This window comes from Leptonychotes weddellii, chromosome 1, assembly GCF_054177405.1.
Source record: "Leptonychotes weddellii isolate Sample4059 chromosome 1, ASM5417740v2, whole genome shotgun sequence".
NCBI classification, from domain to species: Eukaryota; Metazoa; Chordata; class Mammalia; order Carnivora; family Phocidae; genus Leptonychotes; species Leptonychotes weddellii.
Window position 1 is genome coordinate 30,850,117 of NC_138369.1, and position 15,663 is coordinate 30,865,779.

Below are 15,663 nucleotides of genomic sequence, written 5' to 3' on the forward strand. Positions count from 1 at the left end.
TGCCCGCAGTGTTGCTCCTTGAAATTCTTAAGCCCCAGGGAATTCTTCCACACCCTGTAACTTCCTGTAACTGAGCACTAAGGTCTGGCACATCTCTACCTAGCACTCCTCTTACTGTAATACATTTAAGTTAGTGTTTCCACTGCATTGCAAGATCCCTGAAGGCAGGGCAAGGCTGCATTCTTTTCACCTTTTTTTTTTTTTAATCCCCCAGAGTGCTTTCACAGAGCCTTGAAAGGACTCAAAATATCTGTTGGCATCACACTGAAATCTTCTACCTTTTTGTCCTCTATCAAGCCTACTCAGAGACAACCACAACAATAAAATTGCAACAAGATAGAGAAAAGTCAGTGGATATTCATTATAAGCCACAGAAAACAAATCAGGTTAGCGCACTATTATTAATACCATACAGATGAATCATGGCCTGTGCTATTATTAGTAACAATAGCAGTAATATCTAACTCTAAGCAATTACTCTACACTATTGGTCACTGCAGACCATTGTTTGCTTTCTAAGGTGAACAACATCCCAGCTCAAGGCTGATGTGCCTAGAGTGCCCACTGCATCAGAATAGCACAGTAGTTCAATAATTTTGTCTGGAGAAGACAGAGATGGAGAACAAAAAAATAGAAGTGAAATAACAAGCCAACCCTTCCATTCTACACGTTCTTCTTTCCCATTTTGCCAACCTGATTTCACTCATAGTGACTCATGGTGAAACAGAAAACATGAGAATTGCATTCAGATGTGCAGAGGTTAGTAACTGCTCAGTTTTCAAAACCAGCTCATCTTCCAGTAACACTATAGTTGCCTTCCATTCCATTTCACTTAGATTAGCATCTGAACAGCTGCAAAAAATTTCCCTAAAATCCAGAACACATTCTTATGTTGAACACTCAAAAGGGGGTATTTTAAAGGAGGCTGTGTGTATTCGGACTGTCAGGGAGGGCAATGCCATCTCGCTTCACACTGGGGTTTTCCGCTCGTTTCTTTCTATTTCATCTCTATTTTGCATTCTGCCCCTTGCTCCGTCGCGAGGCCCCACTTTTTCTGTAACCAACCTCTTAGAGCCAATCAAGAAGTAAAGAAGAGAAAAACGCCCGCCCGCTCCCAATTTCCTTCGCTCCGCTGCTCACCAACCGCAGAGCCCGCTGAGCGTGAGCCGCTGTCGTCTCTAACCCAGCTTAGCCGATCGGTTGGCGCCGCCGCCGCCGCCAGATTCCAGAGGAGAAGAACAAGAAGCTGAGAGACTAGACATGGACGTGAATTTCGCCCCGCTCCGCGCCTGGGACGATTTCTTCCCTGGCTCTGACCGCTTCGCCCGGCCGGACTTCAGGGACATTTCCAAATGGAACAACCGCGTGGTGAGCAACCTGCTCTATTATCAGACCAACTACCTGGTGGTGGCTGCCATGATGATTTCCGTTGTGGGGTAAGTGGGGGTCCCCCTCCGGGGCACTGATCGAGGGCGGCACCGTGGGGCTCCGGGTGTACATACAGGATCCCGGGATATGGAAACGCTCTCCAAGCCCAGCCTCCGCCCTGGCAAGTGCAAGCGGTCAAGCCTATGGAAACTTGTCAGGGCGAGGCCGCAGCAATCTTGGGGTCCCCTTTTCCTTACCGTGCCTCGGGCGGAGACGTGAGGGGATTTCTAGGGGTGAAGAAATTTTGCCAGCTTCGGACAAGAAAAACTGACGTTTATTTTCCCTCTGTGCCCTGATTAGGCTCTTGTAGGTATTTGCAGCGCCCCAGTCTTTTAAAAATAAGAAAGAGGAGGGGCGCCTGGGTGGCTCAGTCGTTAAGCGTCTGCCTTTGGCTCAGGTCATGGTCCCAGGGTCCTGGGATCGAGCCCCGCATCGGGCTTCCTGCTCGCCGGGAAGCCTGCTTCTCCCTCTCCCACTCGCCCTGCTTGTGTTCCCTCTCTCGCTGTGTCTCTCTCTGTCAAATAAATAAATAAAATCTTAAAAAAAAAAAAAAAGAAAGACAGAAAGAAAAGAAAGAGGAAAGTGGTGTAACCCTATCCTGGGGCTGGCGGGAAGGGGCGCAGCCCTGGGAGACTTGGGCGACTGGGTGTGGATCCGAACTCTGCATTCTGGGGGTTTTCGTGTAAAAAGGGCACCCAAGAAGCAACGCGCTTTGTGGGTTTATCCGCCTAGTGCCCGCTGCACTGTAGGAGGAAGATGAGCTTGGGAGCAAGAGGGTGGGTGTTTCCTGGTGGCGCATCTCCCGGTGTGGGGTGAAGGCTGTCCTGACTCTCGGAACCGGGTTCTCTTGCGTTTTCATCCAGGAGTCGTCCGGCGAGGCTACTTTCTCTCCTTCACTTCCTAGCCCGTCGTCTCATCGTATTAAAGGCCTTCTCAATAACAGATGTTAAAATAAAAAGGGTTCTGTGTTACATAGGATTCCACCCGCTTCCCGCACACACACACCTGATTTACTAGAAACCACCTTTTCTTGTAGTTTACCCTTTAAGAAATGCTTCTCTCACTTGTGCAGGATGGTGATATTCTAGATCTTGCTGATTCTATGCATCTTTAAAGAAAAAGCCAACCTCAGATTTTATAAAGGAACTTGCTTGCCATTAGAGAGGGAAAGTACAAGCTGGCCTGGGAGAAAGAGGAGAAATCCAAACTTGGAGGGTGTGGGAAAGGCCAAATAGGGTGGTTTCTTAGGGTGGTTTGCTGATCTTTGGCTTATTTATTATTGAGTCACTTCTCTGTGCCAAGCTCAAAACAACACCAAGATCAATCAGACATGACTTCTAGCCCAAGGGCATGTGACAATTGTTGAGAAGCTATAGGACCAGGAACACAGCACAGAGAGAGTTCACAATTTCCAGATGTGGTTCAGGGTCGTTGCCCCCATGCAGAAGAGAATGCTCATTTGTGGGATTCAGTAGACAGTTGCACAGATTCTCATTCTGTGTTGCTTAAGGAATCACAAACTCTGAGAATGACTTGGTGTGTGGAGGGCACAGGCTCTGAGCCGACTCTGAATTAGAGTGGCAGCCAAGTTAAAATTAGTTAGGGTAGGACAGGCCTAAGGCCTGGGGCAGCTGCCTCCTGAACCTTCCCCTAACCTTATGCGTGAGGCTCATTTTCCAGAACACTAAAACATTTCTTTAAAACGTAATAAATAGTATATAGGATTGCATCTGTTGGTTTGCTTTCTTTTTCTTTTCTCCCTCTTAGTAAAGAAACAAGCCAGACATACTATCTGGTGATCTAGATATGAGGTGTTTTTTTTTTTTTTTTTGTGGTAACCCTCAAAACTTAGATATTGGCAAGGTTTGACACAGACCAGTCAAATGTTCAGAGAAAACTATTGCTTTTCAAAGAGGGGTACTGCCCAGACCAGACACAGGCTTGGGCAGCCTTGCTGCTTTGTTGGAATCCATTTTTCACTGTGAAGGTCAGGGTCCAGCCCTCTTACTAAATATAGCTCCCTCATTATGGTGCCTTAGCCTACTCACTCAGGCAGTTTTGGAGTGTTGGCCCTTCCCATTTTCCTTTTTAAATAAGAAATGTTGGTTGGCAGTGAACTTTTTGACGGTAAAAGTAAAAAATAGCCATCTTTACTTTTTATTATTCTTATTTTTAAAAATTTACAAAAGACACAGGCCAGCAGTAAATTATTTTGAAAATTGCATGTGTGTAAAATACGAGATTTCCCTCTCCTTCATACCCCAGTAAAAATTTGGTATATGACCTTTAACTGTTTTCTCTGCATCCACAAACACACAGTCAGTGATTTTTCCACAAACGACTTTTTTTCTTTATAATCTAATAATAATAATAAAAGCAAACATTTATTGAGTATTGAGTGCTCTGTGTGCCAAGTATTTGCTAAGTAATTTACGTGCATTATCTCATTCAACCCAGTGAGATGAGATATTATTATGATTATTATTATTCCTGAGACTCAGAGAGTATAAATGACTTGCTCAAAGTCACAGACGCAGTCTTGTGCTCTAAACAATGTGCCATCTTTTTTTTTTTTTAAGATTTTATTTATTTATTTGAGAGAGAGAGAGAGAACACGAGCCAGTGCGGGTGGGGGAGGGGTGGCTGGGCAGAGGGAGAGGGAGAACCAGGCTCCTGGCTGAGCAGGGAGCTCAATGCCAGGAGGGGCTCAATCCCAGGAGCCCAGGATCACAACTGGAGCCGAAGGTAGATGCTTAACAGACTGAGCCACCCAGGTGCCCCTAATGTGCCATAATGTGCCATCTTCTTATGAGTCATGAAGTTTCGTCTCTTAAAGCTGGAAGAAACCAAATATCTTCAAGGTCAGAGAGCTTAGTTGACTCTGGGACATTTCTCATTCTAAAGAGAACTCTCCTCTCAGTGATGTCAGTAGATGGGTGGGTCAGAGCAGAGTTGGGGGCTGTCTTCTACAGCATCTGATAGTTTCCCGTATCTTGATAGAGTGTGTGTGAAAATGTGGCCTGGGTGTTTACTGGGGAAGAGACCGTGTTCAAAGGGTGTTCTTCAATGGTTCTGTCCCCTAGTAGTGAGGAGGGGCCTCCAGGGCATTGTTGGAGGGCTCTAGCCTCAACTGTGAATTCTCCTGTGTTGAAAACTGGCTTGAGTCAGGATGCAGAAAGCCTGCTCTTCCAGCTCTCAGGAAAGAAGAGGGAAGACCAAGTGGATATCATCTAGCTCCAAAAACAACAGAAAGGGCTGCCTTTCCCAAGATGGAGAGTAAGAGGGATTAGGATAGAGGTAAATCTGTATCTGAGGGCCTCATCAGGCAGGGCCTCGTAATCAATCCATGGTTAGAAGTTTGGTCTTCATCCTAAAAGCCTGGTTTACCAGGCATGTGACTTCTACTCAATAGGTCTACTCTGCCTCTTAGATTAATTCTGAGTAAGTCTCTTAGCTAACAGTCCTTGTTGAAGATAGTTGTCATAAGCTTCTGGCTCTTTAAAGAGTATAAAGTAGTGGTTAAGAGTTCAGGCACCAGGGCCACATTAAGTAAATTTTAAATCCCAACTGCCAGTCATTAGCTGTGTAACCTTGGACTTCAACTGTGCCTGTGCCTCAGCCTCCTCATCTATAAATGAGACTAATTATAGAACCTGCCTCATAGGGCTTCTGTGAAGATTATCCGAGTTACTACAGGCAAGGCTCTTAGACTAGTGTCCAGCTCTTAGTTTTTGCTCCACAAATGTTACTTATTATTGTGGTGGTGGTGTTTTTTTTTTTTCTAATCGTTGTTGGTGTGAGAAACATAGACAGCATCTTTATCCCAACAGCTCCATCCACCCAAGCTCCAGTTGCTAACTCACCTACTCCTGCCTCTCCCTCAAGACTCAGCTTTGGTACCATCTCTTTGAGGAAACATTTTCCCTTTGTCCCTCACTTCCTTGTGTTAATTGGGCCGCACACCCATGCCTGTATTTTTCCTGGTAATCCCCTCACAGGCTTTTAAGTTGTCTGTTTGCCTGTCTCCACTCTGGACTATAAATTCCTTGAGGCCAGAGACTGTGGGTTTTGTTTGTGATTGCTTTTTCTTTTTCTTGTCGTCGTTATCAGTACTTTTATTTGCTGTATCCCTGAGGCCTGCTATTTGGCAGATGCTCAGTTGATGAATGCAGAGTAAATAAATGAACAGAAGGCCTCAATGTAGTCACGGGGGCAACTTTTAACCTACCTAATGGAACAAATTATTTTGAAGCACATAGCAGCACGCTAGTACATAGCAACAGCATGCTCCTAAAGTGATTCTAACTGGGTCATTGCTGACTGCACTTGCTACATATTGGTTAAGATTACTACAGCGTAAACATTCAATTTAGAAAAGGTTATAATTCAAACTCTTCACTAATTCATATTGCCCTTGTAGAATTTTGGTGAAATACTCTCCTGCCAGCTTTCTCAACACCAGTACTATGGACAATTGGGATCATATAATTCTTTGTTGTAGAGGGCTGTCCTGTGTATTTTAGGATATTTAGCAACATCCCTGCTCTCTACCCTCTGAATGCCAGTAGGCACCCAGGCCCTCAAAAAATCTGCCTTCAGACATTGCCAAATGTCCCTTGGGGGTCAAAATCACCCCTGGTGGAGAACCACAGCTCTGTTGCTAAGAAAATCATGATAATTTGGTGATCACTTTCACTAAATGCAAGTTAGTTTATAACAAGTTACAAAAAACAGTTCTTGGCAGTTTCTTAGCAAAACAATTTGATTGTAGCTCCTGGCTTCTGACTTTTCAAACATTAAGAATGGAGCAGATTTGGGGCGCCTGGGTGGCTCAGATGGTTAAGCGTCTGCCTTCGGTCATGATCCCAGGGTCCTGGGATCGAGTCCCACATCAGGCTCCCTGCTCCTTGGGAGCCTGCTTCTCCCTCTGCCTCTCTCTCTCTCTCTGTCTCTCATGAATAAATAAATAAAATCTTTAAAAAAAAAAAAAAAGAATGGAGCAGATTTGAAGCTTACATGGCTTTGATCATTATCCTTGATTTATTAAATCTGTTATGCTGTCATTCTTTTATTAATCTGCCTGGAAGACTCTACTGATTCCACAAACTCACTTTCTATTTTTTGACAGCATTCTGGCTGTTGCTTTTCTTCATTTTTGCTTAAAAGTTCATGTGCTCTGGAGTTCCACTACCATAAAATTGGAATTACATGACTTAATTAATATAAAGTGCATTAAGGCCCAGCAAGTGATAATATTTAAACAGTAGCTGCTGTTATTATATTAAATCCTAGGTTCTAGGTATATTTGGAATTCTCACAGCTTGTGACTTCTCTTAGAAGTATTAGATGATGGATATACTTTAGTGGTTTTGTCATAATTGTAACTTGTGTTTCTTATAAACACTTGTGTTGCTTCCCTTGAAGACTTCAGTTTCTTTTTGAGATTTAGGCGTCACTTCAGAAGAGATTGGGTGACTTAAAAGGAATAGCATGAATAACAAGCTGGGAAGTGTGTGTTTTGCTGAAAGTGGCTTTGCATTTTTTAAATCAAGAAAGGAAAATGCCTAAGATTGAAGAAGATATGACTTACCTCCTCCATTCTTTACACAATACATCTTGGCACTAGATATTCTTTTTTTTTTTTTTTTTTTTCAGTAATCTCTATTCCCAGCGTGGGGCTTAGACTCACAACCCCGAGATAAAGAGTCACATGCTCCACTGACTGAGCCAGCCAGGCGCCCCTCAATATTCTTTTTATATCATAAACAGCAATAGAAGTCTCTGCCTCTATTTTCAAAGTGAAAAGCAAAGGCAACACCTATTGCCCTTGCAGTTTAAGTGCTCAGTATGTGATACATTCTGGTTGTGGACAGGAATTTCTGTGCTTAACAGAATGCCAAAAGATTTGAGCTGGAGAAATCTAGAGTACGGGCCATGGAACAGCAGCATCTTTCACCCTGGGAGCTTGTTGGAAATGCAGAATTTCAGGCACCCTCCCAGACCTGCTGAATCAGTCAGCTTTCTGAAAAGACTCTCAGATGATTCATAGACACATTAAAATTTAAGAAGCACTGGTCTGGTCTGGTTCAAAAGAACCACCGAGAAAATTTAAATAAATGTACCCATATGCCCAGGTGTTAACTTCAGAAATACTGAATATATATTTCTTGGGTGGGTCCAGGATCTTAACTCCCCAGGTGATTCTGATATACACCCCCAGGTTGAAGTTGAGAAGTACTGATCCCATCAAACTCCCAGTTTCACAATGGTGAGGGCTGGAGTTGGTGTGGCTAAATAGGACCAAAAACTGCTAATCATTAGTAGCCTCTTTTATTGTTATGAAGTAAAATACTTTCTCTGTTAAGTCATATTGCAAATATTCTGAAGCTCCTAATTAACCAAATTCAGCTCCATCGCCAACTCACACATTTGTATTATTTGCTTTTCTTTTTTTTTTTTAAAGATTTTATTTATTTATTTGAGAGAGAGAGAATGAGAGAGAGCACATGAGAGGGGGGAGGGTCAGAGGGAGAAGCAGACTCCCTGCAGAGCAGGGAGCCCGATGCAGGACTCGATCCAGGGACTCCAGGATCATGACCTGAGCCGAAGGCAGTCGCTTAACCAACTGAGCCACCCAGGCGCCCTATTTGCTTTTCTTATTCTCACAAATTCCTCCCTGCCATCAGGAGTCTTATTTCCTGGCGTGGCATCAGAAAGCACCAACCACACACAAAATTTTCAAATATATAAATGCCTCCAGTACATCTCCAGCTAAAAGGCTCATTTATTTTCAGATGTTTATGTTCAGGCCTCCCCTTTAAGACAGCACAGTGTAGCTGCTGAATGAGCCCATATATTCTTAAAGTACTTCTTCACCATGTGGCCTGTGGGGGTGTTTCCAGAGGGTGGAAATTCCAGGTGCCACTTTATGCTTGTAGTTGCTTGAAATGGCAAGGCGTTTCTGGAAGGCTTGTACTTCTGTTTGAAAAGAGCGTTACTTTAATCTTTTTAAAATGAGTGTGGTCCCATAATATATTTGAGGCCTATGGCTGCCAATGTCTGGTATTGAAAAATAGTCAAATTGTTTGTACCTTTTAATGCTGCAAGGATGAAAAACCCAAGTTTCTAGTTGGTAAAGGAAGAAAAGGATATGAGAGCCCTGGGATGCTCTGGATCGGAATGTATGAAAACATTTGCAGATGGAATTAATTGCAGTTCTTTTGTGCCAAAACCTAGCAGAAAATTCTGTTTTTGAGATTAATCAGCTTCCACGCCAATGCTACAATATTACTCTTCTCTTTTTTGCTTCTTTCGCTACACAAAGACTATGAAGCATTTGCCAACTTCTCAGGCACCGGGCTAGGAGATACAGTGGAGAGTAAGACACTGTGATTCCGACTTGCATCGTGTTTAGAGTCTAGAGGGGCAGCAAGATGAAACTACAGACATAATTAATTGTTATACAAGGATAGCAAGTGTACAAAAATATGCACCTACATAAACACATTCTTTTCAACTTACCTTCTTTCCCTTGTGCATTATTATCCCAAATTTCAAAACTCAGGTGTTGAAAATGGGACAGGCATTGAGTATGTGGACGGGGGAAAGGAAAATTATACCTTTCCTTCCCATCCTCCCCTGCAGCTCAGATGTCTTTTATTCAGTTGAATAAGTATTTACTGAGCACCTGCTGTGTGTCAGATACTGTGTAGGCACCAAGGATACGAGCAGGAGTATAGCTCCACCCTGCCTTCCCAGTCCTCCCAGAATTAATCCCTTCCTGCCCTCCCATCCCTCTTTATCTGCACTTGAGGCACATGTAATGCAGGCATATGTCTTTCCTTCATGGGTTACGTGCTTCTTCTGAGTACAGAACTTTAAGAGGTCTGTCAGTGCTCAATAAAATTTTAATCTCAAAATTCTTCATCTAATAAGGATTGCCTTTTATTAAATCCTCGGACACCACTTATGCAACCTTGTTCTTGACTTTTCCCCGGACACTTTAAAAAAAATATATTCCCTGCCACCATCAGCCTGGGGATGGTAGTTTCTGTCTCCTTTTTCCCACATTAGGATTTATAATGATTCTGGATATGTGTACAAATGAGCATATTTTGGATTCCTGGCCCCATTCTTAGAAGGCAAAAGCTCTCAATCTACTTAGTAGGGGCCGAGAGCTCTGCATAAGAAATCCAATTCTAAAAGATGAACTTGACCTTAATACCAAAATGTGCAGCACTGTTGGAAATTTCTTATTCTTTTCCTTTTGGACAGATGAATTCTATCCCTTATCACTCAGCTTCAGAATACCTACCCGTAACATCCTCCTCTGTCTTGTTGCAATAGGCTTGCTCCTTGTTTCAGAGAACACTTTCATGCCTGTGATCTCAGACAAAAGCTGCAGGCTGCCTCTCCCTTCTGCAAGGATTTACCATAAACAGGATTTCCCAGCCTGCCCTTCCATGGAGCAATCACTAACGGAGACACCACGCAGAAGGCAGAAAGTCCGTCTGAAGTAGAAAACCAAGGCTTTGGTTCCTGCTTCTATAATCCGCTTCCGTACGCCATCAGTGTGGTTTTTCCCTGTCTCAGAGAAACAGAAGGGAATGCAGAAATTGGGTGTTGGTGGGAGGTAAACAGACAGGAGCCTCCTTATAGGAAGGAAGATTATGTGTCACCGGGCTCATTTCCCCATCCCCAGCCTTCTCAGCGCTGTAAGAACCTGCCATGGGAAAACTATTGAATTTACTCTACCAAAAGGATTCAGAAGGAACAGTTTGTAAACAAAAGATCTTTCCACCTCAGTTCCAAAAGACTATCTGTTGTGAGAGTGACCATAGGTTCCTAATTGTTGAAAGCAGTGATGAGTATACATGAGGGTCCATTATACCATTCTCTCTAACATTGTATATGGTAGAAATTTGCCCTAATATAAAGTTTAAAAAGGAACAGTTTCAAGCTAATCAGATCATTTGAAGCTCCATCCCTGTGGAAAGTCTGAGATATATGGCTTCTAAACCAGGCCCAACTCACTGTTTATTAAGAATAAAATAAGCAATTAGCTTAATAAACACAAAAGAAAACATGGAAGTTCATAAGGTATGTCTTACTGTGAATACTTTAAACATGCCAACTGCTGCCAAGACAGTGGATCATTTGAGTGTTTAGTTTCATGGTACCAAGTGGACAGGATGCAACAAATAGTATCAACAAGGATACAATAAATACTGTGGGTCTTCCTAATTCAATTGGTTAAGAAAAATCTCAATGTTAGGCTACTACGCCCTTTCTGTGACAAAAGAGGCAGGCTCCCATCCCACCTTAACTGCTCCAAAGTCTCCTTTACCTGGTGATTATTAGGCCAAGGTGACCCTGATCATATTGACTCAAAGCTGATTTATACATTTACATCTATACTTTGTGGTCAGAAATAGTACTTGCCAGGACGGAAGCCATGCTGGGAAACCAAAATAACCACGGAAGGCCATTGGGGTTATCTGAGGAATCAAAGAGCAAAAGGGGCCTATATAGACATGTCTGCAGGAGTATGAGTCTCCTGTGCTTCCCACTCTCCCTCCTGACCCCCAGCACGTACCAGCGGCAAGACTTACAAAGTTCCTCCTGCCAGCAAGCCAAAGGGCCCTTTCTGACCATGTCACAATCATTCTACCTCACATCTGCACGGGCATATGCATGATATTTCCTACTTTTCTTTTTCCTCTGTTCCTTTCATCACAACTCTATGAAGGTACAAAGACAGGGACTATTTCTCCAGTAATGTCTAGTGTGCAGTGAGAATAATAGTGATTTGTCTGGGAGAAACCTCCTGTCACTTGATTCATACCCATGGAAAGTTGCTGAGCTTCCTTTAAATAACATGAAAATACACAAGATCCTTACCTACCTTTTTTCTTTCTTTCTTTCTTTTTTTTTTTTTAAAGATTTTTATTTATTTATTTGAGAGAGACAGAGAGCACATGAGAGGGGGGAGGGTCAGAGGGAGAAGCAGGGAGCCCGATGTGGGACTCGATCCTGGGAGTCCAGGATCATGACCTGAGCTGAAGGCAGTCGCTTAACCAACTGAGCCACCCAGGCGCCGTTTTTCTTTCTTTCAACACACATATATTGAATACCTACTGTGTGCCAGGCAGACCTTGTGCTAGGTGCCGGGGAGAAAATGTTACAGTCCCTGCCCTCATAGAGCTTAATCCAGTGGGAGACAAACATGCATCCAATCCTCATTCAAGTAAATGTAACACCACCACTGTGATGAGGCTAGGAAGGAGGAGCACCACTATATGGGGCTCTGATGTGACCAGAGACAGAAGAAGGGCTGATTAGGCTGGGTTTTGAAGGAAGTAGGAGTGAATCAGGCAGAGAATGGCTTGTGCGCAGGCCTGTGGGGGCCAGAGACAGGGCAAGGTCTAGAGGGAGATCGAAGCCCCAGAGGACGGGGTGTAGAATCAGGAGGTGGCGCAGGAAAAGACCACAGGCAGGGCTGCTGCTAGCCCTCAGGCTCCCTGAGACTGATTATTATTATTATTTTTTTAAATTTTATTTATTTATTTGAGAGAGAGAGACTGAGAGAGAGAGAGCATGAGAGGGGGGAGGGTCGGGAGGGTCAGAGAGAGAAGCAGGCTCCCCGCCGAGCAGGGAGCCCGATGCGGGACTCGATCCAGGGACTCCAGGATCACGGCCTGAGCCGAAGGCAGCCGCCCAACCAACTGAGCCACCCAGGCGCCCCCTCAGACTGATTATTGAAAGCACTCCTTACTCCTAGCAGATGCAGCCTAAGCCAAATTGGTTAGTGAGTCAAATCTGGCCTGGATTGTAGCCCCTCACTTACCACGTCAGCCAGGCCTCCTTGTGCCAGGTACAAATTACACAACGGTATGCGGTGGCTGGCAGCACACATAGGTAGGGGCCAGACCCTGTGGGGCCTTGGAGCCTGTGTAACGAACTGTTTTTATTCTAAGAGCAAGGAGAAGCAAGGAAATGGATGGGTGAATTCATATTTGCAATGACCCCTCTGGCTGTTTAAGGACCACAGAAAAACATCACCAATTTAGAGAAATCCACTGTGAGTAAATTGTTTCCCTCCTTTCTTGGTGAGTCAGGCTTCCTCAGGAACCCAACTACAAAAATACCTTTTTTGGGTTAGAAAATTGGAACTCGGGGCAAAGCGGCTTCTACTGCTCTAGAAGTATTTCACTGCCTTTTTGGCTCTTGTGGTCCTTGCAGTTGCTGGGAATTACCAACAGTGCACTCAACTTGATCTGAGGATCTCCGTTTTGGTAAACGTTTATCGCCAACTCTACAGTTTATGGGTTTGGAGCATACTTACTAACCTGTTCCTTAGCTTGCTTATGTGTAGAATGAGATGTATTTTTTCAAGATCTGCCCTACCTCTAAAATTCTGTGATCAGCCAAGTTTTTTGGTCCCCCCCCACTTCAGGAACTTATGCTGAAACTATAGCTCTAGCTAGCTGAATCGTGTTGGCACATTCAGGACCCCGTGTCCACACCTGCTCATAGCCACCTTGCTTCAGAGAGAAACCAGAATGCTAAGGGATTTCCCAGAATGATTCTTTGTTCCTGACCCCAATTGGAAGAATACCGAGAATGGGTGGGTGCGGGGGAAGGGGGACTGGAGTCCTGTAGCTGCTTAACAATACACAAAGGGCTATATTATGAATTGCTGTCACGGTTACATCAGCTGGCACCCTTTCCTCTCCCCTAGACCCCTTCGAATGTGTTTCTTCACTTCTCCGGGCCTCAGTTTATTCATCTGTGCAATGGGACTGAAGCTATTTATCTTTGAACACTCTGCTACAGGATTCTGTGATAGGGTTGTAAACCTTTTCACAACCGTCAATATTTCCAGTAGAATTTTTAACCATTACATTTATTTACTTATTTACTCAGTTACTTACGGAATAGAATGCATATGTATGTAGATATATGTTTTTGCCTCACATTAGAAAAACACTGAATGCTTTTGACTTGTTGAACTAGGTTCTATCAGAAAATTATATTCTCTCTCTCCCTCAGTCCCCTCACCCCTCACTGTCCTTCCCCCTTCCCTCTATCTTCCTGCCTCCCTTCCTCCCACCCTTTTTCATTCGGGGACTACCAGTAAATGAAACTCCACCCATCCGAGCCCAGTGGCAATTGTCCCCATGAAAGCTGGGGTAGCATATTTATGGGAGTTTTTGCCTAAAGGTTCCTGGGCTTTATTGTGACTGGCATGACTAAGAGCCCAGCTGTTGACTAAAAAACTTCACTCATCGCAGATGAGAACTGGCTCACACGTTCCTGTACTCACTGGAAAATGAAATTAAACTCTAGAGGGTGGTGTATGTGTTTTATTTTCCTCCAAGTGCAAGTAGGTGCCAAGGCATTGGAGTGGTACAAATTTTACTCTTTGTTAGAATGGAATGGGACTTAAGAATAAGGAAGAAAACCATTTCTGCTCCGAGTAACTTTGTTCATTTTTTCCAGCTTGGAAACTTGGTTACTTTCTAATTATAGATTGTGGCTGGGTGTGTTGTAAGCTAAAACCAGTTCTATAGGGCTCTGTGCTCCGGTCTTTTCCCTTGAACATGAGCAACAGGAACAGGTGAAAAGCAAATTTGGAATTGCTTAAGTCAGGCCTGGATTTTTTGTTGTTCTTTGTCCTGGGCTTTATTTAGACATTCAACATAGATGAATGTCCAGAGGAAAAACTTCTAGAAGTAACGTACATGGCCACCAAGTACTTTGCTTGTCCAGAGGAAAATAGACAAAGCTTGGCATACTTTTTGTTGTATGTTTCACCTCACGAATTATTTTAGTAGGCATTCTAGAAAGAACTGAGTAGGATACTTTGCTAGCTTGCTACCAACCAACCATCTTTTATTTGCAGTTTATGCAAAGCAGTTTCCTTAAACTTGAACTCTCCACTCTAGTTTTTTGCGTTACTGTTGATCTTTGCTTTTCTTTACAGCTCAAAAATATTTGGGTGAAACTAATAAACAAATGGGAATAAACTACCCACGATGCTCCTACCCAGTATAACTGCTCCAGTCTTTCAGTATAACTCTTTTCGGAATCTTTTGAGTGCTAGGAATGAGATTTATTAATCGGTGACAATTTCTGGGCCTCTCCACTCAGTTTCCTTACCACCTGCTAAGAAAGATTTTGTTTTTGCCCTGTCCAGTTCTTCCCTTCCCCAGGCCTATAATTGTCTTTCCCAGATCTGGGCAGAAGGTACAGCAAAACCCAGATAAAATTTTAAAACAGAAAAAGTACAGAGTGACTCTGTGGACCCAGATGATAAAGAACTGGTGAACAACAGACAGAACAGTTTAATTGCTGGATGCTGGGAAAGCGTGGGGGAGTGGGGTGGTGCACCTGGCCACAGGAGGATCTGGAGAATCGGCAGGGAACCAAGGTTTGGGTGGGAGAAGGAACAGCTTCGCTGTGGCATCTGAATTGCAATTGCATTAATGTTGTCAGAGAGACAATGGAAGTAAAGGTGGGCGGTTGTAGCTGGCCTGTGCCAAGCCTGGGTCTTAGGCTAGGGAGCAGTTGCTTTTATATTTTTATATTTGCCTTTCTTATATGTTCATTTTATTTCTGATTGCAAAATAATATACTAATTATAAAAATTTCTACTTCTCAGCTACATAACATATATAAATCCACCAAACAGAATGTATTATGATTACTTTTACCCACTCGATATATTATTAATATCTTTCCATATTATTGAGTATTTAAAAATAGCTGCATATACCACCTCTAGTAAATTGGTGGCCATGTATGTTACTTCTAAAAGTTTTTCATCATAAATACCACTCATGTGACGATTGTTACAACTCAGTCTTTGCATTTTTATTTGTTTCCTTTGACTCTTTGCTGAGGGGGAGATTTATTGCCTGGAAGGGGATGAATATTTGCAAGAGTTTTGAGTGAAATAAGCAACTTACTACTATAGGGTTTAGCTCTAAATTATGTCCTACTACACTACTCTTACCACTTATGGCCATGTGGTTTAATTCCATGCATCTTTTTTTTTTTTTTTAAAAAGATTTTATTTATTTATTTGACAGAGACACAGCAAGAGAGAGGGAACACAAGCAGGGGGAGTGGGAGAGGGAGAAGCAGGCTTCCTGCTGAGCAGGGAGCCCAATGCGGGGCTCGATCCCAGTTCCCTGGGATCATGACCTGAGCCGAAGGCAGACGCTTAACAAC

At 43.4% G+C, this 15,663-nt stretch overlaps 1 protein-coding gene across 1 annotated transcript in view; it reads left to right on the forward strand.

Moving 5' to 3' along the window:
* The first annotated feature begins 1,143 nt into the window (after positions 1 to 1,143).
* The window catches only part of ARL6IP5 (ARF like GTPase 6 interacting protein 5), a 21,050-nt gene continuing 6,530 nt past the window's right edge, over positions 1,144 to 15,663 (forward strand). The window contains exon 1 of the mRNA XM_006736318.3: positions 1,144 to 1,436. Coding sequence (XP_006736381.1) covers positions 1,261 to 1,436 — 176 coding nt within the window. The 5' untranslated portion in view covers positions 1,144 to 1,260. The remainder of the gene's footprint in view (positions 1,437 to 15,663) is intronic.